Consider the following 26,049-nt stretch of genomic DNA (forward strand, 5'->3'; position numbering starts at 1 on the left):
AAATAGGTCAATTGGGTCACCCGTGGGTTAAGCATGATGACCAGGAATTGACAAGTGGTCGACCTGGTAGTAACATGAACCCAACCACACCAAAGTCTAACATGTTAATTTCGTGTTGGGTTCATAGTCGTGTAAAGAATTATCAAGTCTAAATATGGTTAATCAGGTTGAGATGGAGAAGAGATACGGCTCTCAATGTCTTCAATATAAAAATAGTGCTTCTATCATAAGCAAATGAGATAGAAATTACCCGCGACCAATCTATCACAACCATGAAAACTCCACAAGGAGATCAATATAACAACAACAAAGCAAATCGTCAATCTTGTTCAAGAACAGAAAACTTGTGCACATTTGCCGCTCTTATTACAATGTCAATTCCACATTACAATCATCTTCCAGCAGCAGAAACGTTACCAAAAGTTCAAAAACCAGCAGGAAGTCCACCTTTTCTTGGGTCACTCACGGCCACAAGCTTTCCAGCGCCACCATTTTCGTTTGAAGAAGTCCTTACATCTTGAACTATAAACTGGCAAATAGTCCCGCCAGCAAGGCTTTCTAGGACATGACCCTTTTTCCGAAGGGCTGCCCTGATATCAGCAGGAACTTCAAAGTGGTCGCCACTCACAGTTGTCCAGTTCTCATAGTATACAACATTAGGTATCAGCTGGTTAAAAAAATTGTATCAACATAAAACAAAAAAACAAAAAAAAAACTCAAAAATGGTAAAATTAATGCATTTTGCTGCAGGATTAATATGGGAACAAGAACCCCGAAAACGAAATCGAAATAAAACAGCCTGCTCTCCAAAACAAACTTTTCTATAGGCATTGATGCAGTCTTATAGTATTATATGGAATATTTGAAACCTCGTCAAGAATCTCAGCTGGTTAGACGACTCAAATGATAATCATGGTTTAGTATTTTTTTTCTAGATGCACCAAAATTCAGCTCCATTCTCATACTAGGAGAACCTAACTCACTGAAGGATTAACCAATCCAATCAGATGTCTTTAGAGTTTAGACCTACGCAGCAACCTTTTCTTGATCTAAATGCCAGCATTAGCACTTACAATCCTCACCTCACAGCATGAGTATGCATCATGGAAGAACTTATTATTATGTGTGGATCATAGGGTATATTGAGAGACAGAGAGAGTTAGGAAGATGGACTTAGATAAAGACCTGGTGATAGACTCTTGGTGCCATGACAGAAGAGAAGGGATCCATTCCCCTGGCAAAATGATTTAACAAAATCTCTGCAGTTCCAGCAATAATCATGCCTCCCCCACTAGCACCTACCACAGCTTTCAGTTGCTCATTCTGTAGAAGCATAGAAAAATATCACATGATTTATTGCACAGGAATATACTGCATAATCTATGCGACTCATTCTGAAGGATCCAATGAGAAATAGGAAAGTCCTGGGCAGTACTGACAATTAATTCACTAATTTCAAAATGGTGCCAGTCCTCAATTCAGAGGAGAACAATCCTAGAGCATAATTCGGTGGAAACACTCCTAGAGCATAATTCAGTGGAAACACTCCTAGAGCATACCTTTAAGACAATAGTAGGTGCCATGGATGATAATGGCCTTTTTCCTGGCTTGATAAAGTTTGATGGTGCTGGAGGTGGAAGACCTGCAGAAACATTCATTGGAATGGAGAAATCATCCATTTCGTTGTTCAGGAGTATCCCTGTACTTGGTGACAGTATTCGAGAACCAAAATACGAGTTCACTGTCGAAGTCATGGCAACAGCATTTCGCTCACGATCTATGATGGATATATGACTGGTGCCATGATCATTGATCTGATTCCATCTGTTAGGAAACAAGATTCAGTATAAATAATTTTATAATAAGGTTATAAATTGGAATACATGATGATGGGTCATCTACAAGCGCAAGAGACATGAAGAGGTAAGGACAAGTCATGTATGGTTTTAGTTAAGCACCAAACATCTGCCCATAATATGCAAATTGCAGCCTTTGTTGTAGGTATTTTTATTCAAATTTCAACCACCCAAATGAATGAAAGTACTTTCTGAAAAACAAAGTATCAATTTGAATTTTGATGAAAAAAATATTCCTATCGAAGAAATATTGAGTGCCTGATTAGAATAAATTGCACGCACAGTAATATGATTTTATGCTTCACAAATCATTTTGGTACTCCTCTAGATTCACTACATTTTCATACTCATGCTTTCTCAGATGCACACAAACATTATTGTTGAAGACTTATGGAAACAAGATAGATCACAGATAGAATCAATTCAAATTTTAAGGAGCATCAGTTGCAAAATGAAACAGAGAAAACTCAATATTTGACAAATCACCATTGCTTTTTTGGCTGAGACACTTTAGTTACTTCATTCAAGAACCAAAAATAGATTTAAATTTAAGACCTCAACTTTGTCACTAAGACAACCAAAAGTACCTGAATGCCATGATGTGGCACTAACACCACACGACGTGGTAGGACTGTTGAATCAAATGTACGAATTTGAGACAATATAATGCTAAGTTTCCCAACAAATAAATAAAATATAATACACAGTTTGTATATATGTTATTTAGCCTAATGATCTTACAGACGAACTGCTTCTACCAATTAAGCAACTTACCTTCCACCATAATGTCCAGCATCAAATGTCATATTGTCATATATGGTTTTCTTTAACTCTTTGGCAAACTTAGGAGAGAGCATATCAGATAGAACTTTGGAGACATCAACATAGTCAGGATCACCAAGATTCATCTTCACAGCAAATACATGTTTCAAAGCTTCGATTTCTCGATGGACTCCAAGGGAGCCAGAAATACCCAAAGGTATTGCATATTGAGCAAGAATGTTTAGCATCTGTTGTGATGAAATAAATAAAGCTAGGTCAATGACAGCTTTGTTTTTTCCTTTTGTTATTTGTTTTCCTAAAAAGATTAAAATAAGAAAAAGAACATAACCAAAGCAGACCAGAGATGTACTTACAAGTATCACTGGAGGACCCCCTGAAGGAGGAGGCATGCCAAGTATTTTAAGCCCTAAAATGTTAGCAGAGATTGGTTCTTTCAATTTAACTCGATATCTTTGCAAGTCCTTCATTGTCAGTATCCCTCCAACCTTCTGAATATCACTAACCAAATTGAATCCAATTGAACCATTATAGAAGGCCACTGGGCCAAATTTTGAAATTGTTCGTAGTGTCTGTGCCAGTTTCTTGTTGTGGCAGATATCACCCAGCTGTAAGAGACTTCCATTTGAAGTGAATATACCACGGAGTCCCTTCTCTTGTAAGATCCCTGACTTTGTTTTGACCATCTGCATGTGGAGATATGGTGATATCTTAAATCCCAAACGAGCAAGACGCTCAGCTGGCCTTACAAGCCTCTTCCAAGGAAGCCTTCCATGTTGTTTCCAAGCTTTGTGAAGGCCCGCAATTTCCCCTGGAACTGCTATGGAGAGGGCACCTTCTGTTTTCAAAGTAGCAATGGCAGCATACATATTCTGAAAATGAATAATTATGAAAGAGAATGATCTAAAGAATCTTTTACGCGAAACATGAAGTTCAGCAAGCAATATAATAGGTACCAATCCAACATTTGTCAATTTCAGTCGCAGCTTAAAATGATTAAGTTTCCAGATGTATCTTCACATTAGTGTATAAAGTATGCAGATCCGTATTAGTTGCAAAGAAAAACAATATTTCATAAGAATTATTGGGTCATATCTCTGGACATGCATGTGCTAAACTCTGTTTCTGTTTTATTTTATTTTATTTTTTGCTCTTTTGGCAAGTAAGAGAAGTGCCAAACACAATGCAACCATGGAGGAAGTATGAAAGAAACAAGCCCCGAAAAGATTCTTCATTACCATACTGCGTTTAATAGGAACTGTTTGCACTCACATTCAAAACATATTCAAAGAAAAGATACAGTTAAAAGTAATTTGAAATACCTCAGAACCTTGCAAGGGGGCAGTTTCTCTCATATCAAAGGCTTGTGCCTTCCCACTGGCTAACCTAAGAAGCATAAAGGCTCCTCCACCAATGCCACTTGATGCTGGACTTACGACTCCCAAGCAAAGAGCAGCAGCCACTGAGGCATCAACGGCATGACCTCCTTCACGAAGAACTTTCATCCCTATTCTGGAACATCGGCGATCATCAGTGGCAACAGCACCATGATGTGCTATAATTACCTCATGTCTATGTTTGGTGGGACCACTGACAGAATTAAGGCTTGAAGTCGGAGGCAACAATATAAAGAAGAGAAATGTAATGGTAGGACGTAAGAACAACCGAGCTGCAACCAATAGATACAACACTCTTGAGTTCCCAGGAAAAAAATAAAGAAAACATGTTCTGTTCAACAACTTTTGATATAAATATAAAAATGTCAGTCAGAAGGAAATCATTTTTTTAAAGGAGACTGCTGCGTGGCCGGGTGGGTGGGGGGGATGATGAGTCAGTGAGTTACTAATAGCATGATAATGGATACAGAGATAGATAACAGTTGTTTTTCTTAGAAAATTTTACCATTCACATTTAACAAATTTTTAAATGGACTTCATAAATTTGATACTAATTAAAAATCAATGCTATAAATTTATTCTTCTCTATCGTTTACTTCTGTTTCTTAATGAAACCACAAGGCTATATACAAGTACTTTGTTTCCTTTTCAATTTTCATAAATCTTATGCTTGGTCTCTTTTAACCCTTTGTTCTTGTAATCTCGTACTGTCACTCCAAAATGAAACCAAAGATCCAGACAAGATTTTTTATTCTAATAACATTGCTACTAATCTTATTACCATCTTAATCAACTAATTGTGTTTTATTGCGGAAATATGAGTACTTTGATAAATGTCACTTATCAGAATAGGTAATTGCATTCACCATAAATTTACTTGCATACTTGTTACATAGATAAGCTTGACTCTTATATTTCACAAAATAATTATTACGTGTCTTTGCACTGATTCGTTTGGCATATATACTCTCTCTCGTCCTCCTTTTACCAATAGAGAAAAAGGAGAGAGAAATGGACTAATTTACTAAAATCAATAAAATACGAGAAAATGGCCTGGAAGCAAGAGTAAACAAGCTCTAAAATAGGTTTCAGATCACCAAAACTTGACAGTTCCTTTATAGCCATGAAAAGAGTGAGTCATCAGTCCAGGGAAATATAAATCAAATGAAATTCCAGAAAATCTAAAAGATCTCCTAAAATTCTCTCAAATCTAGAATATCTCCTCCAAATTCAATGTCATTACATAGATAATTGGACACAGAAATGACTTCTGACCTAAATTGATCACTTTGATTGAATAGGTACTTATGTTATAGCAATGCTCTCTCTCTCTCCCCCTCCTTTTTACCAAGGGAGAAAATGACTGCGATGTATCTAAATGATAAAAATAATATTAACAATATGGCACAGCAATATATGGACAATGTGCCACATCAGGAGGGTTCAAAGTATTAGTAGCTCAGCAATATTGGTGTAGATGCCCAAAAACAAGTACGCCTGGTTTTTAGATTTTCCAGCATAAGTTCCAAAAGCTCAAGCACATGGGTGCCTCAGCAGACATAAACAAGTTATGTTAACCCTCAGTTTTCTGAGATTGCTTTTGTAGGGACCAAATGAAAGATAGGTGAAAGATATAACATTTTTAGTAAGATTATATTGCAGTGACCCTATTCTGGTCAAACAAGGATAAATGACAGTTGTATGAGATATTGTAGTATTTCTATAATGATATAGTAGCTCCAAATGGGTTTTTATGGGTAGATAATGTAGCACCCCAAAAACTTAAGTGCCATATTGGCTGGATGGATTGTAAAGGGGTTGCATAGGTGCTAAGTCCCATATTAGTTCCGTACTAATTGAGATTGGGCTATATAAAAGTGACTTTATGGAGCTTCAATTATAATATAGACTAATCATTTTTGGTTAATAGCATAAATGTGACTCACACTTTCCCTAGATTGCGACAAATGGTATCAAAACTAACCTAATAATACCATATAGCATTGGGGCATTACAACTTGACATGGGCCCTAACAAGGACGCTAGAGATTTGATCGACGGATATTATGGCACCCCAAATAGTTAAGTCCCATATTAGGTGGATAGATTGAAGGTGTCAGATGGGTGTCAAAGTCCTACATTTGTTCCTTGCTAGGTGAAATTGCGCTAGATAAGCGATTCTAGGGGGCTCCAATTGTAACATTGACCTAGTCTTTTTGGGGTAATAACATAGATATGGCTAGAACCTTTCCTGGGTTGTAAGGGAAGAGACATTTAGTGCTCTACTTACAGCATCAAGTATGAATTAGTGCAAACTAATTGGAAGAGTTGGTTCCTAAAGGTACACAATGGTCATTGAGGATAGATATGGTCATTGAGGATGAAGTTTAAGCTATTTGATTGGAAGTTCTGATGAGGATATATAGAGGCGAGTATTCCAAGGTTCCTACAGTCCTCAAGATTTTCAAGTGAGCAACGAATCTTAAGTCAACTACCCCAAACTCCCAGCCTTCAAACCATGCATTGCAAAGTTTCCCCACACCAAAGGTCTAGAATCTACAACAATTAATGCATGCTTGGCAAAATAAGGGTTGCTTGAATTGCAAGTATACTTTAGCATTGTGTTCCGCTTCATATGCTGCAAAGCAAAACATTCTTTGTTGTTCAAAAGATCCAGAAGACATTTCACGATTATAGATCTAAACCAGCCACTAATATGTCAACAATAATATTGTTCTAGTCAGATGCAACAGCCAACAAAAGATTTCCATCAAAGGGAGTTAGACAGCTTACATGTAGATGCCATCAAGTACAACAAAATATCTTAGATTATCTCTGCCAGAAGATCTGCTTTTACACAGTCAAGAAGAAGCTTGTTACTGGCTCTCTTTGTAGCATTGGTGGTTTGGTGCTTGAGTGCTCTCAAGGTCAAACGGAACCAGTAGACGAAGCTTGTTTTCTGCTCCTGCACAACAGGATTGGTGTGTATAATGGAGTTAGGTCAATGCCATACATAAATATTTTTCTTAGCAAACTCTCCCCCAATAGACTGAGTTCTATATTATTTATCACAGCTAGCACATTGAATAGGTAACATAAACCAAGTTATTAGTCTACAATTAAATTGACTCTCTCATATTAGGATTTAAAGATGTGCAAGTCCCAATCATAAAAGCGTTAATTAGCACATAAGCCCATGTTAGTCTGGTGCATAAAACTGAATAAACTTCCATGATAACTATTAGTGTCAGTGTGTCACCAACAATACCTCCAAATAGTTCCATATCTGTTACCACATCCTAGTTCTGCTGTGCATCCTTTCCACAAACAGAAATCTTAACCATGGGGATTTTAAATCTGTGGATTAGCATACAATGTTGTGCAACTAAGGAGCACCAAGCTTAATAAGCATCCATCGTCACAATGAGGTACATAGTTATTGTTTCCACCATAACCATATCCAAATTCCGCCCTTGTAAATCTTATGGTCTCTGAAGAGTAAAATCTTAAATCAATGGAGTTCAAATCTATGTATAATTAGCACATAACACCAAGCAAGGAAGGTGGATTGTAAATCTTATGGTCTCCGAAGAGTAAAATCTTAAATCAATGGACTTCAAATCTATGTAAGCAAGGAAGGTGGATGAAGCTCAGCAATGGGAAAAATCATTATGATCAAAAGCCACCAGTCCTAGTCCAGTTCTACCACCAAACTCCCACTTCAAGCAACACCAGGATCGGGATGTGGCCCCACCTGAATAGTTAGTTTTTTTTTTTTTTTTGGTTAAATAGGATTGTAAACTCTTTAAACTAAACAAAAGTGTCTCCCATCTTGGCAGAGCATCCAGGCTCCAGCAGTAAAAATCAAATCTCCATCCTACATTATGGACTTGAATGCAAAATCTGATTAGTGTAGAACATATACTGTCTAAGCCTGAAAACCAGGTAGGGCTCAGACGATCAAGGCACCAATAGGAAACTCGCATTGTGATGAAAGCAGAATTCGGACAACATGCAGCATTTTTCCCTCATGTGACAGGCAAGACTGCATTTTCTAATTTCCTGCATGTGGCAGGCAACCTTTCACATGCAAGCTTCCCACCTATATTTCTTTATGAGTGTCACTGCACATTACGTATTTTAAAATAGGTGTACCACTAGTTTGATAACCCCAGATTTATGACAAGTCACATACGCAGCCAATGTGTCTTGAACTCAGGCCCTCACCCTTCACATTGTTCTTATGGGAGGAGGATGTCCCATTTGAGGTAAAGCTCATCGGCAAATATGACTAAACTTTATCACTGACGTCATCAGATTAGGACATTAGAACCATACTCTGTAAATTTGAGATTATGAATTCTAAGCAGCATAATGTTAAATATAAATTAAATGATTAAATTAACCATTTCTTATCATGTCCGAGGATATTGCAATTCAAATCCAAACATAACCCATAAACCTTTGCCATTAAAGTTTCTTATTCAATGAAACTTACAACTTAACTGAACTATACCCAAATTTTCAAATTCTTTTACCTGCCATTTCTCTACACACCAATGTTAATGCTCATTCAATTTCTCCAAGCAATCCTAAAAAATCCATACTAAACGAAAACCCATTATTAAAAAAAAAAAAATCTAAAATCACTACTTACATGACCTGAGCCTCCTTTGGATAAATCAGCTCACACCGTCTGTGTTCTCCTTCTTCTTCTTCTTCTTCTTCTTCTTTTTCAGCGTCATAGACTCGTATTGAAAGCAGCACGCAAATGCACAAGTGGCGTGCACCCATTTGGCGATAACAGTATGATTGGAAAGGGAAGTGATAAAGATATTAACAAATGGTTTCATTTCGTTCTTTGTCAAAATGATTATTTCAGAGTTTCCGGACACTAAACTCTGTCGCTTTCTTAAGACTCAGTCTTAATTTGGTTCGAATTTCGGGTTCCGAACCAAGTTGCGGGTTTGGAGTGAAGATTTGGAGATCGTTGGATTGCAATTGACCAGCACTAGCAGACAGCGACAGGGTCGTGCATAGTTGCTATCGTCGATCTTTTCTTTCCGCATGCCGCCTGCACCGGTAGAATAATATTACAATAGTGAGTTTTTATACTTATGGGTGATTTTTTTAAATTATTTTTACACATATCCGGAAAAATGGGAGATAATTATTAGAACTAGTGACTTCTACTTTATAAGGTGTGATCCTCGGTTGATTGGAGCTTAAGCTATCCCTTGAGGATAAAATTATTATTAGATTTATGATTAATTTTTACTAGATTTTAATCCTATGGTGATTTCAAAAGCTACGTATAGGTTTAGGAAATTAAAAAGAGAGAGGTGAAAGTGTGTATATCATTTCTCGGATTAAAATTCAAAATGTAATAATCGACGCAAATTTCTTATCAATTCGGTAGCAAGAACTTCAACCTGGCTGCTGGATATGTATAACACTCATAATAAAAAGTTCAATTTTAATTACATTAAGAAAAATAAAACAATTAAAAATTATGGTCAAATACCTTATTATTAGTACATGAATTTTTACGTTTTTATATTTTCTTACCTAAGTTTCTATTTGTATCACAGATAGTACATATGTTATCAATAAATACCGGTTTAGTACCTCCGTCACCATTTCGTCAAAAAAAAAAAGACGGTTTGGCCACCTCATTCCGACCCTAGGGTGACCGAGCCACCCCTAGGCCAAAATGGGGTGGCTAAACCATTAGTTTTTTTTTTTGATGAATTGGTGACGAATGTGCTAAATTGGTATTTATCGATAACATAGGTATCATCTATGATATAAATAGAAACATAGGTAAAAAAAAATAAAAATGTGAAAACCTAGGTACCAAAAGAAGTAATTAACCTTAAAAAATAATAGGATAAAATAACACGTAGTAAAAAGTCAATTTTTAAGCCTTTAGTTTGAGCGGAGAAATTATGTGTTAGAGTTTTGATAAATTATTATGCGTTGAATTATAATTCAAACAAGATTGTTGTTAAAGTTTCAAAGAAAAAAATTAAATAGCATTTTTTGTTGTAAAATTAAAAGGTAACAGTTGTAGTGTCGCGTGGGCTTTTATTTATACGTTATCCTTTGTATTTGCTTGCTCATGGTTAGTGGTTGAAAATCCACCCGTAACCCATATGGATAAGTGAATAGTAGACACGGGGCGGTTTTTAATCACCCACCTAACTCTCATAATTTTTTATGAGAATTTTTTAATAGTCACACTTTTTAAGAAAAAAACATTTGAAGTGTGACTATTTTGATTCTTTTTTATAGAATGATTAGTCACACTTCAATTTTTTTTTTTTTTTAACGGTATAATTTTTTTGAAAATGTGAAACATATCATTCCGTTGGTTTTCTATCTAAAATTATGCCATCCATTAGTGTCATGTCAATATTTTTGCCACGCTACTTTAAAATAATAATTTTTAAATTTCATTAAAAATACAAACTTTGAAAACAAAAACAATTTTTTTTTTTTGTTTTTTGTTTTTTTTTTAAATGAAGGATAGTGGGCGATGTGGATGTCACCCCACCTCCTATGGGTTGCTCGCAGCCATTGCTAGCCCTAGAGAGACTGGTAATCCCACGCCGGTCACCCCTTCATTTTGTTTTGGGTTAAATACTCCATACCCCCTAGGGTTTCCCAACTTTATTTTTTCTCCCCTTGTGGTTTCATTTTTATTACAGGAGGTCCCTATGGTTTTGATAAGTGACCAAATTAATCCATCCGTTAGTTGACCGTTAGGACTGACACGTGGACCAATCAGACGTCGACACGCGGCACATATTTAATTTTTTTTTTTTAAGAAAAAAATGTATTTTTTAAAAAAAGAAAAAGAAAAAAAGAAACGGAAAAAAATTGGGGGTGGCCGAGCCACCCCCTTGGCCATTTGTGGGTGGCTCGGTGTTACAGTGCTGTTATGTTGCATTGTAATGAAATGAACAAGAAAAGAAAGAAAAGAAGAAAAGAAGAAAAGATAGAGAAAGAAGGGATGATTTTTATTGAAAAAGCCACTTCGAGGGTAGCCCAACCTCCTAGCACATTCGAGAGTGCAATTCTCCCAGTTCAAGAATGAACTTTACAATTCCCAAAAGCTAACTGTACAAATGAAGAGAGAACTACTTATAATTCTCTTACAAACTAACAACCTCCTAACTGTATTACACTTCCTCCTAACAACTAATAGACTTAACTACTACTCCTCTCTGGAAGCTACTGCACGTGGAATTATCTTCACACATCTGCCAACTTAGCACATCATCATCTAGCTCAGCACATCATCATCTTCTTGTACCTGCCACTCAGCATCATCTTCACAGCTAGTGACAATACTCTCCCGTTTCAAAACACCTTGCCCACAAGGTGTGGATAAGCCCTTTTCAAAGCTTGAAATTCCTCCCAAGTGGCATCCTCCGGAGATTGCCCTGCCCACCTGATGAGAACTTCAGTGAGTGCATGATTGTCTTTAGCTCTAGACCTTTTGGCCAACACAGCCACTGGTTCAGGCTGAATAATTCCATCTCCATTCACAGGAGGTAGTGTAGGAATAGCAATATTGCGGCTCCCTAACTTAGGCTTGAGCTGTGAAACATGAAATACAGGATGTATCTTAGCATTGGAAGGCAAACTCAGTTCATAAGCTACTTCCCCCACTTTCTTAATCACTGAGAAGGGGCCTTAAAATCTAGGAGATAATTTCAAGGCCCTTCGAGTACCCAAGGAGCCCTGTCTGTAAGGCTGCAGCCTGAGATACACCTGCTGTCCAATGTCTAAAGTTCTTTCTGACCTCCTTAAATCATCATATTTCTTCATTCTCTGTTGAGCATGCTGAAGATTTTGCTGCAATAAGGCTAAAATTTCCTCTCTAGACTTCAAAATCTCAGCCACAGCTGCCACTTGAGTAGTTCTTGGCACATAGGTTAGCAACCTAGGAGGTAGTCTCCCATACACAGCCTCAAAGGGTGTCATCTTGATGGATGCTTGCCAACAAGTGTTATACCAATATTCAGCCCAAGGTAACCAAGTTATCCACTGCTTAGGCCTATCCTGAACAAAGCACCTAAGATAATTTTCCAGACTCTTATTCACAATCTCAGTCTGTCCATCCGTTTGTGGATGATAACTTGTACTCATTTTGAGTGTGGTTCCTTGCATTCTAAACAGCTCCTTCCAAAACACACTTGTAAAAGTGGGATCCCTATCAGAGACAATAGAAGTGGGCATGCCATGGAGCTTAACAATGTGATTTACAAACAATTGAGCAACTTTAGATGCAGTATAAGGATGAGCTAAAGAAGTGAAATGAGCATACTTAGACAACCTGTCCACCACTACCAAAACTACAGAATGTCCATTGGAGAGGGGCAAACCTTCCACAAAATCCATGGAAATATCAGACCAAATCTGAAGTGGAATTGGAAGTGGCTGCAGCAACCCAGCAGGAGAGGTGTTCTCATGCGTATTCTTCTGACAAACCTCACACTCCCTAATGAATTGTTTAAGGTCTTTTTTCATTCCCTTCCAAAAGAAATCCCTTTTGGCTCTCTGCATTGTTCTCTCAAACCCAGAGTGACCTGCAATAGGATCACTATGAACAAAAGATAAGACTTGAGCTTTAATGATTGGATCCTCCCCAATACAGAGTCTGTTTTTATAAAACATCAAACCCTCTCTGTAAGCATACTTACCAGCATTCAACTTATTAGTCAACCAGTTAGTAACAAGCTTCTGCATAAGTGAATCATCTTTATAATGAGTTTTCAACCTAGCCACCCAATCTGAAGTAGGTATTGATAAAAGAGCAATGGAGACCCCTTCTGTCCATCCTTCTCTCCTAGAGAGAGCATCTGACACTCTATTTTCAGTGCCCTTTTTAAATTCTACTGTAAAATCATACCCAAGCAACTTGGTTATCCACTTCTGTTGGACAGGAGTTCCAACCTTTTGTTCCAACAAGAATTTCAAACTTTGTTGATCTATTCTGACTACAAAGCTTTGTCCCAACAAGTAAGGTCTCCACTTCTGAATTGCAGTCACCAAAGCCAGCAGCTCCTTCTCATAAGTGGACATAAGAAGAGCTCTCCCCTTCAATGCTCTGCTCAAATAAGCAATGGGCTTATTGTGCTGCATCAAAACTGCTCCTATCCCTACTCCACTTGCATCACATTCTATAACAAAGGGTTGAGCAAAGTTGGGCAATGCTAAAATAGGAGCATGAGTTACTGCAGTCTTTAAGCTTTGAAAAGCCTCCTTGGCAACCTCATTCCAAGTAAATGCATTCTTTTTCAACATGGCTGTTAATGGGGCAGGAATAGATCCATATCCCTTGATAAACCTTCTATAGTAACCTGTCAAACCCAAGAAGCCTCTCAAAGCTTTTATGTTGGTTGGAAATGGCCACTCAACCATAGCTTGAATTTTCCCTGGATTAGCTGTTACCCCATCTGCTGAGACAATATGGCCCAAATAATCCACCCTTGCACATCCAAATCTACACTTTGACATCTTGGCAAATAACTTGTGTCTCCTCAAAATGTCTAAGGCCATGTGTAAATGTTGTCTGTGTGTGTTTTCATCCTTGCTAAAGATGAGAATGTCATCAAAAAATACCAAGATAAACTTCCGGAGATAAGGTTGGAAAATATGATTCATGAGGCTTTGGAAGGTAAAATGAGCATTAGTTAAACCAAAAGGCATAACTAAAAACTCATAATGACCCTCATGTGTCCTAAAAGCAGTCTTAGGAATATCCTTTTCCACTACTCTGATCTGGTGATAACTAGAGATCAAATCCAATTTGGAAAAAATTGTAGATCCAAACAGCTCATCCAACAATTCATCTACAACCGGAATTGGAAAACTATCTTTAATAGTTACCTTGTTGAGAGCTCTGTAATCCATGCAAATCCTCCATGTTCCATCAGCTTTCCTCACCAAAATTACTGGAGCAGAGAAGGGACTGGTGCTATGTCGAATTACACCAGATTGCAGCAAGCCTTTAACAATCTTCTCAATCTCCTCCTTCTGAAAAAATGGATACCTGTAAGGTCTGACTGAAACAGGTTGCTCCCCTTCTTTCAAGGTAATAGCATGGTCATGTGATCTAGATGGTGGAAGCTTAGTAGGAACTTGAAAAACATCCTTAAATTCTTCAAGAATATCACTGAACAAACCCTCTTCCTCCTATGGAACTTGCTGCTCTTCCTGTCCCTCAGCATTGATAAGTTGTAGCATAATTCCTTTGCTATTTTTCTTCAACCACTTATGAGACTTCCCATCCTCAAAAGTTAAGGGAGGACCTTTCTGCAAACCCTTCAAACAGCACTTCACTTCACCCAACTGAAACTCCATAGTTAAATGGCCAAAGTCCCATAAAATTGGACCCAACAATCTCCACCACTGTATGCCTAAAACCACATCACACCCTGCTAATGGTAGAATATACAAATCTACCCTAAAGTTTGTCCCTTGAATTTTAAGACACAAGTCTGAACTTCTCCCTGGACTTCTTACTGTTTGACCATTAGCCACCTTCACCATAATAGCATCCCTATTGGAGCTCACAATTCCTAGCCTTTCAGCTAACTGTGAATCCACAAAATTGTGAGTACTCCCTGAATCAATGAGAATAATCACCTGCTGCCCTTTCAAAACTCCGATAATTCTCATTGTTTTGGGATTTGGAGTTCCTGTAATAGCATTGAGAGATATCTCAGGGTCTGCATCCAGAAAAAATTTCCCTGGATCCTCCTCTTCTTGGCAAGAAGTAGTCATCTCCATAATCCTTTTCAGCCCTTCCACTTCTTCAATTAAGAATAGCTTAGGCACAACACACACATGACCTCTACTCCATTTATCATCACATGAGTAACATAAGCCCTTTTTCCTCCTCTCATCCATTTGGGCAGGAGAAATTTTTTGAACTGGAACTATTGCCTTAGGAGTATCATTAATAAACCCTTTGGTCTGATTGGTACCTCCAAAACCCCCCTGATTTTGCTTTGATGCATTATAAAACTGCACTCTATTCCCAACTGAATTTCCACCCTTATTGGCTGCATAACTACTCTCATTTCCCACTCCTTGATTTCTCTAAACAGGTTTCCCTGACCTACTGTTAGTTGCAAGACATTCCTCCTGAATCCGTGCCAAAGCATAAGCATCATTCAATGTCTTGGGATTAAACATTCTCACAGGCAATCGAATGTTATCTCTCAAACCCCCCAAGAACATACTCAGTTTGTGAGAATCAATCAACAGTAAGACTCTATTTGCCAATATTTCAAATTGAGTTTTATATTCATCTAAAGAGCCAACTTGTTTCAGTTTAGATAGGGTCTCCATAGGATCATCATATGCCCCCTTACCGAATCTAACTTGAATAGCAATCAAAAAATCATTCCAACTAGACAGATTATTAGTATTTCTTAAGGCTTGAAACCATGATAAGGCCTTACCTTCCATGTGGAATGTAGTAATCCTCAATTTCTGCCTTTCTTGAATGTCATAAAATTCAAAGAATTGCTCAGCTCTATAACACCATGAATCTGGGTCGTCACCATTGAAAGTTGGGAATTCCAACCTAATAGCCTTAGTGTGAATCTCATAAACACTTTTTCCCCACTGTTGAGCAACCCCACAACCAGAAACTGTAGCATCCTCCTCCACATTCTGGTGAATAGGCTGCTTCTCTTGCTGCTTGTCCTTGGCCAAGATTGATGTCATCATTCCCATCAACTTATTCAATGTCGTTTTCATCTCAGGGATATCCTTCATATCCTTTCTTAGCTCCAAAACCTCACTTTGGACTTCTTTTAACTGCTGGCCCTGCTCCCAGAGTGTATCCTCTGCCATTGTAAAACTATTTTTCATGTAACGAAAAGAAGATAAAAGAAAAGAAAATATACGAACCAAATGGATCAAGGGCTTTGATACCACTTGTTACAGTGCTGTTATGTTGCACTGTAATGAAATGAACAAGAAAAGAAAGAAAAGAAGAAAAGATAGAGAAAGAAGGGATGATTCTTATTGAAAAAGCCATTTCGAGGGTAGCCCAACCTCCTAGCACATTCGAGAGTGCAATTCTCCCAGTTCAAGAATGAACTTTACAATTCCCAAAAGCTAACTTTACAAATGAAGAGAAAACTACTTATAATTCTCTTACAAACTAACAACCTCCTAACCGTATTACACTTCCTCCTAACAACTAACAGACTTAACTACTACTCCTCTCTGGAAGCTATTGCACGTGGAATTATCTTCACACATCTGCCAGCTTAGCACATCATGGGAAGCTACTGCATGTGGAATTATCTTCACACATCTGCTAGCTTAGCACATCATCATCCAGCTCAGCACATCATCATCTTCTTGTACCTGCCACTCAGCATCATCTTCACAGCTAGTGACACTCGGCCACCCCCATCCGGCCAGATGGGGGTGGCCCCCAATTTTTTTTTTTTTAAAAAAAGAAAATACTTTTTTTTAATTAAAAAAAAAATACATTTTTTGAAATTAAAAAAAAAATAAAATAAAAATTAAATATGTGCCACGTGTTGATGTCTGATTGGTCCACGTGTCAGTCCTAATGGTCAACTAATGGTCAACTAACGGATGGACTAACTTGGTCACTTATTAAAACCACAGGGACCTCCTGTGATAAAAATGAAACCACAGGGGGGAAAAAATAAAGTTGAAAAACCCTAGGAGGGTATAGAGTATTTAACCCTTTTGTTTTTGTTTTTAAAATTTTGATTTTTTTATTAAAATATTATTATTTTAATGTGATATGACAAAAATAATGACGTGACAGTAATGGATGACACAATTTTGGACAGAAAATCAACATTTCCATAAAGCTGAGAAAAAAAAAAAAAACACACACACACACATACACTTTAGGTGTTATCTTTTTTTTGTCAAAATTTTATATATTTGTCTCTATGAGTAGCTCAATCAGCTGTGGACCACGCCTAATAAAACGGAGGTCACTAGTTCGAATCCCCCTCCCCCTTCCTTTGTGTGGACATGTAAAAAAATAAAATAAAAAATTCCATATTTTATATGTAGTTTTCAAACCTTTTTTTTTTTGCCCAAAGTAAAATTTGCTTTCTTCCCCAATTTCAAATATTGTCTTGGTTCCGAAGGAAACAGAGTAGGCAAGAACTTCCCTTTGCGGACCCTCCGACCAAGCCTTGACGACCGGTAACCATCCGAGCCCTTCTTATATATTTTTTTGAAATTTCTCAATTGCACTTATGGATTACATCCTATAACTTTGGCGCTTAAAATTAGGGTTTCGAATGACATTTGGCTTTGCAGTAAATTAACATGGCAAGACGAAGAGCCAAGAAAACTGTCAAGAAATTACCGTCATCTCCTGTGAATGATGTAAACGGTGCCGTTGAGACGGAGGCTCAAATTGATAAGGAACAAGCTGCTTTTACAGATCAAGAAGGTTTTTATTTTTTTTATTTTTTTCTTTTTTTTCTTTAAGTAATACATGGAAGAAATGGTAGAATTGTTTCTCAATTTGATATCTTTGTTTCTGAATTTGATTTTGTTTTTTTTTAAACAGTTGAGCGACAAAGTGCTGCGATTAGGGCTATTCGTGATGTGGAAATTGAACATTTGCTGACCGAAGTGCGTTTGCTTCGCTCTTATTTCAGTGAGGAACAACTGCAAACTTCAGCTCAAAATTTTTTCAAAGAAAACCTTCCGAATCTTTTAGTTGTTCGAAATGAAGGAAACAGACAATTTGAAATGCAATGGAACAATGAAGACGGTAATTTGCCCATGAACCAAGGTGATGGAAGCGACATTCACACGTCTCTTCTGCGCCGCTTGTCCATGGCTTATCCAGACTGCTCTGCTGCTATTGCATCTTTGGGTGGCTTTCAGTTTTCGAGCAAAGCAGGTATTTGTGAATTTCAATCTTTTGATGAATTATGCTTAAACTTGTATTCTTTGATTGATTGTATCTCACAAGGGTGCTTGATTGGTGGCAGTGAAGACAAGCCTTGTAGGTGCTGCTAATCTGCAAATAAGTGACTTTGTATGTTCTCTTGCTATCTATCTATATTTGATGCGGACAAATTTAAGGGTTTCTGGATGCGTATATTACTAATTACCAAAACAAAAGATGGTTTCTTTTGAGTTTGTTTAAATACAATTGAAATTGTCTTTATTTTGCACTTCATGCAATAAACTTATTAAGTCTTTGTTTGGCCTTGCGATTTCGCAAGCTAAAAGTGTGTTTCTAAACAAAATCGTAGAAAGTGTCTCACTTGGGAGTTAATTTTTAAAGAAGAGTGGTTTGAAAACCTAAAAAAATTTACATTTTCAAATTGCAGGTAATATGGTGCATTTTTAGAAAAATACGATTTTAAAGGCTGAATCAAAATTTTCCCAAAAGCTTAACTGTATTTCAAAAATTGTTCAAATCACACATTTTGAGATTGTCATTTTTGAAATCTCATGTTTTGAAAGCGCAAAACCAAATTGACCCTAAAGCACAATCCCTAGACTTTTTGATATTCACAAAAAAATGCCATGTTTCCTTTCCTTTTATCTTATTGAAATATCTGTTTTGTAGGTTTTGGAGGAGCCATCTGATAGTCAGATGCTTGGGATGCAAGATGGTCTACGAACTCCTGGGGTTTGTCTCTTCTTGGTCACTTGGGTTTATATTGCTTTGCATAAAGTTTCACTCTTACTAAAACGTAACTTGTGTAATACCTTGGAACCAAACTCTTGTCTCATTTGTTGAAATAAGTAGAAGGGCCAAGTAGTTTACTGAAGGGCACTAGTTAGTTCGAATTCCTAAAATGTTGTAGTCCAACTCCAGGACCTTGAAGAAGCTTTTCAGCTGATGCAACACAAAATGCCTGCCAACAATTACCATTGCACCATAGATACTCCAATGAAAGTACATAAAAAACCTTTATGGGTGTTGTGTCTGTTGTCGCTAGTTGGTGTCGGTGCTCGAGATTTTATCCCAATGTCTATGATTTATAAATAACAAAAGTAGTTTATTTGTAAAAGGAGAAATATATAAGGATAGGTAGCTAGTGACTGGAATTGAGTGAGAAAAATAAAGCTTGCTAAAGGGCTGAGATTACTTCTAGAGTATTTGTCAGCTAGGTTTCAAATTCTTTTTTGGTGGATGGCTATCAAATAAGCTTGAGATGCTAAGTTACATATGATCATTTTTGCAGGTGAGTAGCCAAAGGCTGTCTGTTGGGATGACACTGAAAACACTGAGGTTGCCTAAGCCTGGTGAGATGCTTTTATCTGTCCATGGCTCACCCCTTGGTGTCTACAAGGAAGATAACATGGAAGCAATAAATGGTATGAAGAGTATCTATATCTGCTCTTATTCATTATCTCATCACTGCATCGAGGGGACATGCTTGCTATATCATCAAGAAATTTGATATGGTCTAAGAAATACCAAATTCACCTAGTTTTTTTGGTTTGTTTTTACCTCACTGATGTTGTGGCAAATGTGTTTCCCTTATCAATGTGAATTGAGTAGGCTGATTTAATGTACTGGAGGGGACACCGCGTCCTTAAATCCAGGATTATTGGGTTCAATAATGCTATTTAGGTGGTGCTTGTTGCTTTTTAATTGAAAAAGTGTTCTGATATGACATAAATGTTAAAGTAGAGTTTTAGGTGTTTTATACTGAAATTGTTTGTTAATGCTAAAAATAAGGCAAAAAGCAAACCCAAAGAGCATTATCAACCAAACCCGTTATGTCTTAGTTTTGTTCTGACGTGTGAACTGTTGTGCAGAGTCAGAAGAGGGCTGACCAGCTTCAATTCATTTGGTCAATTCATTGTTCAATAATATTCAAAAACTTACGAATCCAAGACCTCTTGAATGTACTCCTGTCATTGTACCAATGACTGTTCCAATAGCTGAAATTGTTCTTTTATTTCAATGCATGCACAGCTACCTTTGTATTGAGGTTTTGAGTAAATAGTAGTCTTGTATTTCTTGTTTGTGTGGCTTCATGCGATTCTTCTTGGTACTACCTACGGCGCCAGGCTAAGAGTTGTGTATTTGTGGATGTTGCAGGGCCATGGCGAGAGTTATTGTTGAATTGGTTTTGTAGCATTACGTTTAGGCTTATGTATTTTTTTGCCTCCAGATGTTATTTGAAAGGGTATAAACTCATTGGAAAGCTTTTAACTTCATGCGGTGTTCTCTTTGATGTGCCCTGGACATCTTCACGACATTAAACATGGTTCTGTGATAGTGTGATGTCCCATGATGGTGGTATGTGTTGCAATCTGATGAACAGATGGCTAAAAAGAGGATGCACTGATGATGAATGCAATGCGGTAGTCGATAAAGATCACCTTTTCTGCAAGCTTAGATTCGAGATTCACTTCCAATATGTTTGGAATTGTGTTTGAGAAATAAATTTTTTAATAGCTTGTTTGTCGATAGACGCTTTTGGTAAAAGCGTCATTTTTAAGCTTTTGGTAAAAGTGCGTTTTGGCAATTTTTTGACTCTTAAAAGTGCTTTTACTTTTTTTTACCAAATCGGTATTTTTTGTTTTTAAACAGATTTTTTGAGTGTTAAACGCACTTTTAAGTTCTTCAAATACACATTCAAACATGCTCTTAGGCTTAGTGAATTACTCCGATCAATAACGATAAGATTGAAAGATTGACCAAACTTGACAAGATTAATAGTTTCATCGAACGTCGAATCAATTGTGATACGATTGAAGGTATGATTCAACTTTTTGAATTTTGTATCATCTTGATGCATCAGATATGTCCAACAATCAATGGTCATTAAGTTGATATTTATTTATATATTTCGTCATATAATATTGAATTATATATTTTGTACATATCATATGATATACAAATAAAAAAACAATTGTGAAGACATTTTGTATATATTACATCATATATACGAAAACATTTACAATAAAAAAAAAAATCATACAAACCAATATATGAATAATAATAATAATAAAAAAAAATTAAAGATACCATTAGCGGCGACAAATAAATGTCGTTGCTGATAGTTGCTTTAATTGGCGCAAAGGCTGAAATATTTAAGCGCTTTCTCTTCTCCCTTTCCAATCGACTGATTCTTTCACTTTCCCTTTGATTTTCTTTCTTTCTTTTGTTTTGATGGACTCTCTGTCTCTTTCGTTGCAGAAGCAGAGAAGAAAACCAAATCAGGTAAATTTCTTCCCTCTTCTATTTCTCTCTGTTTCGGTAATGCGCTTATTTTCTCTCCAATTTTGCATTTTCCCCATATTTTGCTTCAAATCCTGAGTAATTTGAAAGATTAAACTTCTAATTGATATGCCCAGAGGGTGATTGTGTGTTACTGTGAGTATCCATTTGTAGATTGAGCAAATTTTTGTGAATTGTAGATTAGGGTTTACTAATCCAATCCTGTTTAGAATTTGGAGGTTTAGACTCGTGCGAATATTTGATGCATGAGTGCCCCTACTATGCGGTCGGTCTGTAAAGCCAGCCTTTTGCAGCACCCAATACAAATGTGACACGTATGGGAAGCACAACTTATGGAATAGGATCGAAAACACGGGATTTCTTCTTCATCCCACGCAAGTCTCTGCGTTCTTCTTTATTCTTCTTCATCTTTCTTCCTCTTTGTTTCCTCTTCTACTTTCTCTTTTTCTCTCTTTCCTCTTCCCTCTCCCCTCATGGATGGCCGGAACCCAATTGGAAAACCCATCACCCAACGGGCCAAATCCACCCCCACTGGAACCCAATTGGAAAACTCATCACCCAACCTACCATTTACGACCTTCACTTTGCTGTACCCATGGCTGGCGCCATCCTCAACACAATCAGCATTTTGCTTATCCTTTTCAGACGACTCTCTCTCCATTTTCACCTTTGGGTTGCTCTCCATTTTTGGTTCCATGGAAAGTCTAATAAATTCACTAAACCCAATCACCCAAACATCTAATAAATTCAATAAACCAATTCTTGCAAATATCAGATGGGCGTTCAACAAACCGTTTGAGAAAATTTTGGTTTTTTTTTTTTTTTTTGTGGAAAGTTGGAAACGATAGTGACCCACGCGGGTCACGGTAGAGCAGCCGTGGGTTCAGCCGGAGACAGAGAGATGGTTGCCACCAGTATTCAACCATCTCCGGCAACCAGAATCTATGTCTCCGGTCGAACCCAACTCCATGGGTAGAGAAAAGTTCTTGCTTTGATTGAATTTGAAGCTTAAGATTTTGGTCTGTTTGAATTGATTCTGGGTTTTGTTGGAATTTTTGGGTGATTTCTCTGTGATGGAATTTCTTTGTGATTTCTCTGTTCGAATTCCAGGAGGTTCTGCCAAAAGAAATCTAATCGATTTTGCTACTCAGTGGATGTGGTGGGTGAATGGTGGGAGAGAAAGAGGAAAAAATATTTTCGGTGAAGATGAATGAACCAGAGAAGAAGAAGAGAGAAGAAGAGAAAGTGGGAGAGAAAGAGAAGAAGAGGAAAAAATATTTTCAGTGAAGATGAATAAACCAGAGAAGAAAAGAGAGGAGAGAAAGTGGGAGAGAAAAAAATTCAATGTTTTTTATCCTGTTTTATTATGTGCAACTATCTGATGTGTACTCATTGTATTGGTTGCTGCAAAAGACAACTTTTACAGCCGACCGCATAAGAGGTTTTCCCTTGATGCATTGTTCCTCAACATAATGCAGAATCTAATATAATATCTAATAGGAGAGTTTTAGACAAGAGAGTCTAAGCGTTCGACATGTGGCATTCTATTTATCTGACAAATCATTATATTAAATGAAATTGTGCGTTTGAATTTTTTTAAGTTTTAAGTAGAATAGGCTAATATCATGACATGTGTCATTCCATTTAAAATCAAAACACGTGTTTTTTTTTTTTTCAAACTACCCTCTTTCTCAATCTCAACTGCCATATATATATATATATATATAATGTAATTTAATCTAATCTAATCTAATCATCATCATATATATAAAAGCGGAGTTTTGATGTAGAGAGGCTAATATTGTGACATGTGGCATCTTTTTATGAAGACAACTGTCTATGTTTAAGTGTAAAACAAACATTTAGTCTTTTTATGAAGACAACAATCCATGTTTAAGGGTAAAACAAATGTTTAGTTTAGTAGATTTTTATTTTTTATTTATTTATTTATTTATTTATTTATTTATTTTTTTTGTTTAAACCAAAACAAAGCTTTAGTGAAATGTTGTACCTTCAGTTATTTTGAAAAAATAACTTATCCAATATTATATATAATATGAGAGTTTTCGACAAGAGAGTCTAAGAGTTTGACACGTAACATTCTATTTATCTATATTAAATGAAACTGTGCATTTGAATTTTTTTAAGTTTTAAGTAGAATATGCTAATATCATGACATGTGTCATTCCATTTAAAATCAAAACAATGTTTTTTTTCAAACTACCATCTTTCTCAATCTCAACTGCCATATCCAATATTATATATAATAGGGGAGTTTTAGACAAGAGAGTCTAAGAGTTTGACACGTGGCATTCTATTTATCTGACAAATCATTATATTAAATGAAACTGTGCGTTTGAATTTTTTTAAGTTTTAAGTAGAATATGCCATATCTAATCTAAACATTATATATATATATATATATATAATCTAATCTAATCTAATCATCATCATATATATAAAAGCGGAGTTTTGACAGGTTAATATTGTGACATGTGGCGTCTTTTTATGAAGACAACTGTCTATGTTTAAGTGTAAAACAAACGTTTAGTCTTTTTATGAAGACAATGGTCCATGTTTAAGGGTAAAACAAACGTCTAGTTTTTTTTTGTTTTTTTTTAAACCAAAACAAGCTTTGGTGAAACATTGTACCTTCAGTTATTTTGAAAAAATAACGTATCCAATAAATAGTAAATCAAACCTCTTTCAAAACGTCGTATCTAAATCAAACCTCTTTCCCATACTTCTCTCCTCACTCTGCTTCTCCTAAACGTCTATGGCATGCGGTTATTCCAATATAAAGCATCTCAACTATGGAGAAGAAGATGGCTTCGGGATGTTCTACATGGCACAGGGGACCTCCATGCCTGAATTCCCACAACCAACAACTAATACACCCTCCCCACTATAACTCTCACCGGATTTGTAGTCACAAGCATGCATGACGTCGCCACCAAACTCTTTGAAGCCTTCAAACTTCAGCACTACTTTCTCTGCATTCTCACCGTTGGCTGGCCACCACAAGCCACCGGCAAATGTACTCAACTTGATCTCCATGGTCGTTTGAACGGCTTTCTCTATTGGTTTGGATCCTCCACAAACCAAAAGTTTTGGCATACTTAGCAGACTGCACTATTTCATTGAAGTGTTTCGCGTAAGATTCAAGGTAGTCGATAAACTAATATTTTGTGGGATATTCCGAAAACTCCTCCGTGAATGGAAAGTTGGGTAGTTGGCAAAATTGTTTGGGGAGATGAAGCTAGCTTGAGGCGATCATACGTTTGGTTTTGCCACAGAGAGGCAAAGCAAAAGCAATTAGAAATTAAAAGAGAAAGAAAAAGATGAACCTTCATGATTTGGCTCTCATCCAATTGAGTTTTGAAGGTTTCCATTTTTTTTCACTTAAATAAATTTGGATTTTTAGTTTTTTAAAATTCTTTGTGATGTATATTTCAGTAGTTGTTGGTGTCAATTTGATTAGGAAAATTACTCTTTTCAAATTCGTCAGTTTTGAACTTGGTTTAAAACACCATGTTTTACACTTTTACTCTAACACCACTTCCCCTCTTTTTCACACATAGAAATTTGGATTTTTTTTCTTTTTTCTTTTTTGGTGATGTATATTTCGGTAGTTGGTGCCAATTTGATTAAGAAAATTACTCTTTTCAAATTCGTTAGTTTTGGACTTGGTTTAAAACACTATGTTTCACACTTTTACTCAAATACCACTTCCCCTATTTTTCACGTATAGAAATTTGGATTTTTTTTTTTTTTTTTTTTTTTTTTTTTTTTTTTTTTTTTTTTTTGTGATGTATATTTCGGTAGTTGTTGGCGCCAATTTGATTAAGAAAATTACTCTTTTCAAATTTGTTTTGGACTTGGTTTAAAACACCATGTTTCACACTTTTACTCAAACACCACTCCCCCTCTTTTTCACGTATAAAAATTTGGATTTTTCTTTTTATTTTTTTGGTGTATATTTCGGTAGTTATTAGTGCCAATTTGACTAAAAATTACTCTTTTCAAATTTGTCAGATTTTGACTTGGTTTAAAACACCACGTTTCACACTTTTACTCAAACACCACTTCCCCTATTTTTCACGAATAGAAATGTAGATTTTTTATTTTTATTTTTATTATTTTTATTCTATTCTTTATTTGTGATGTATATTTCGGTAGTTGTTGGTGCTAATCTGATTATGAAAATTACTCTTTTCAAATTCATTTTGGACTTGGTATAAAACACCATATTTCACACTTTCACTCAAACACCACTTCCCCTCTTTTTCACGTATAAAAATTTGAATTTTGTTTTGTTTTGTTTTGTTTTGTCTTTTGTTTTTTGTTTTTGTTTATCATTCTCTTTTAACACGGCCTGCAAATGTAAAGTAACCTACATTTAACAAACAAAATACATCCTCATGAATCTCTATTGATTAGGGAAAGAAACTGAAAATTCGTCGAAGTTAAGGGTGAGACAAATATATTTAAGAGTTCAACGCAAAACTTACATTCGAAATGTAAATCTGACATTTAGTTTAAAACTTACATTTAATGAGAGGGAATTTTGTGTTTGAGTAAAAGTATGAAACATGGTGTTTTAAACCAAATCCAAATCCCCTTTTACCGCTTTGAATTAAAAAAAAAAAAAAAAATCCAAATTTCTATACGTGAAAAAGAGGGGAAGTGGTGTTTGAGTGAAAGTGTGAAATATTGTGTTTTAAACCAAGTCCAAAACGAATTTGAAAAAATTAATTTTCTTAAT

The 26,049-nt window shown here is 36.3% G+C and overlaps 2 protein-coding genes across 2 annotated transcripts; one reads left to right on the plus strand and one right to left on the minus strand.

The window, feature by feature from the left end:
* Positions 1 to 194: 194 nt before the first annotated feature.
* LOC132165674 (glutathione hydrolase 1-like) lies at positions 195 to 8,992 on the minus strand. The gene is made up of 8 exons (XM_059576333.1): positions 8,691 to 8,992; positions 6,827 to 6,998; positions 3,959 to 4,305; positions 2,993 to 3,508; positions 2,631 to 2,866; positions 1,560 to 1,824; positions 1,186 to 1,323; positions 195 to 667 (listed from the first exon to the last, which is right to left on the minus strand). The coding sequence occupies exons 2-8, from the start codon at positions 6,837 to 6,839 to the stop codon at positions 425 to 427; spliced, it is 1,758 nt and encodes a 585-aa protein (XP_059432316.1). The 5' UTR covers positions 6,840 to 6,998; positions 8,691 to 8,992; the 3' UTR covers positions 195 to 424.
* Positions 8,993 to 17,386: 8,394 nt separating this feature from the next.
* LOC132165950 (uncharacterized) lies at positions 17,387 to 19,869 on the plus strand. Its single transcript, XM_059576668.1, has 7 exons — positions 17,387 to 17,513; positions 17,634 to 17,972; positions 18,064 to 18,110; positions 18,651 to 18,810; positions 18,892 to 18,983; positions 19,273 to 19,405; positions 19,853 to 19,869. The coding sequence occupies exons 1-7, from the start codon at positions 17,387 to 17,389 to the stop codon at positions 19,867 to 19,869; spliced, it is 915 nt and encodes a 304-aa protein (XP_059432651.1).
* The last annotated feature ends 6,180 nt before the right edge of the window (positions 19,870 to 26,049 follow it).

This window comes from Corylus avellana, chromosome ca11 (assembly GCF_901000735.1).
Source record: "Corylus avellana chromosome ca11, CavTom2PMs-1.0".
In the NCBI taxonomy this organism is placed as follows: Eukaryota; Viridiplantae; Streptophyta; class Magnoliopsida; order Fagales; family Betulaceae; genus Corylus; species Corylus avellana.

Coding starts and splice junctions, on each gene's coding strand:
- LOC132165674 (XM_059576333.1), bottom strand. Junction 1,825..2,630: donor GCTGGACATTATGGTGGAAG/GTAAGTTGCTTA, acceptor GTTTCCTAACAG/ATGGAATCAGATCAATGATC. Junction 668..1,185: donor CACCAAGAGTCTATCACCAG/GTCTTTATCTAA, acceptor TTTTTTAACCAG/CTGATACCTAATGTTGTATA.
- LOC132165950 (XM_059576668.1), top strand. CDS start 17,387: ATGGCAAGACGAAGAGCCAAGAAAACTGTCAAGAAATTACCGTCATCT. Junction 17,514..17,633: donor TGCTTTTACAGATCAAGAAG/GTTTTTATTTTT, acceptor TTTTTTAAACAG/TTGAGCGACAAAGTGCTGCG. Junction 18,811..18,891: donor TACCTTGGAACCAAACTCTT/GTCTCATTTGTT, acceptor AAAATGTTGTAG/TCCAACTCCAGGACCTTGAA.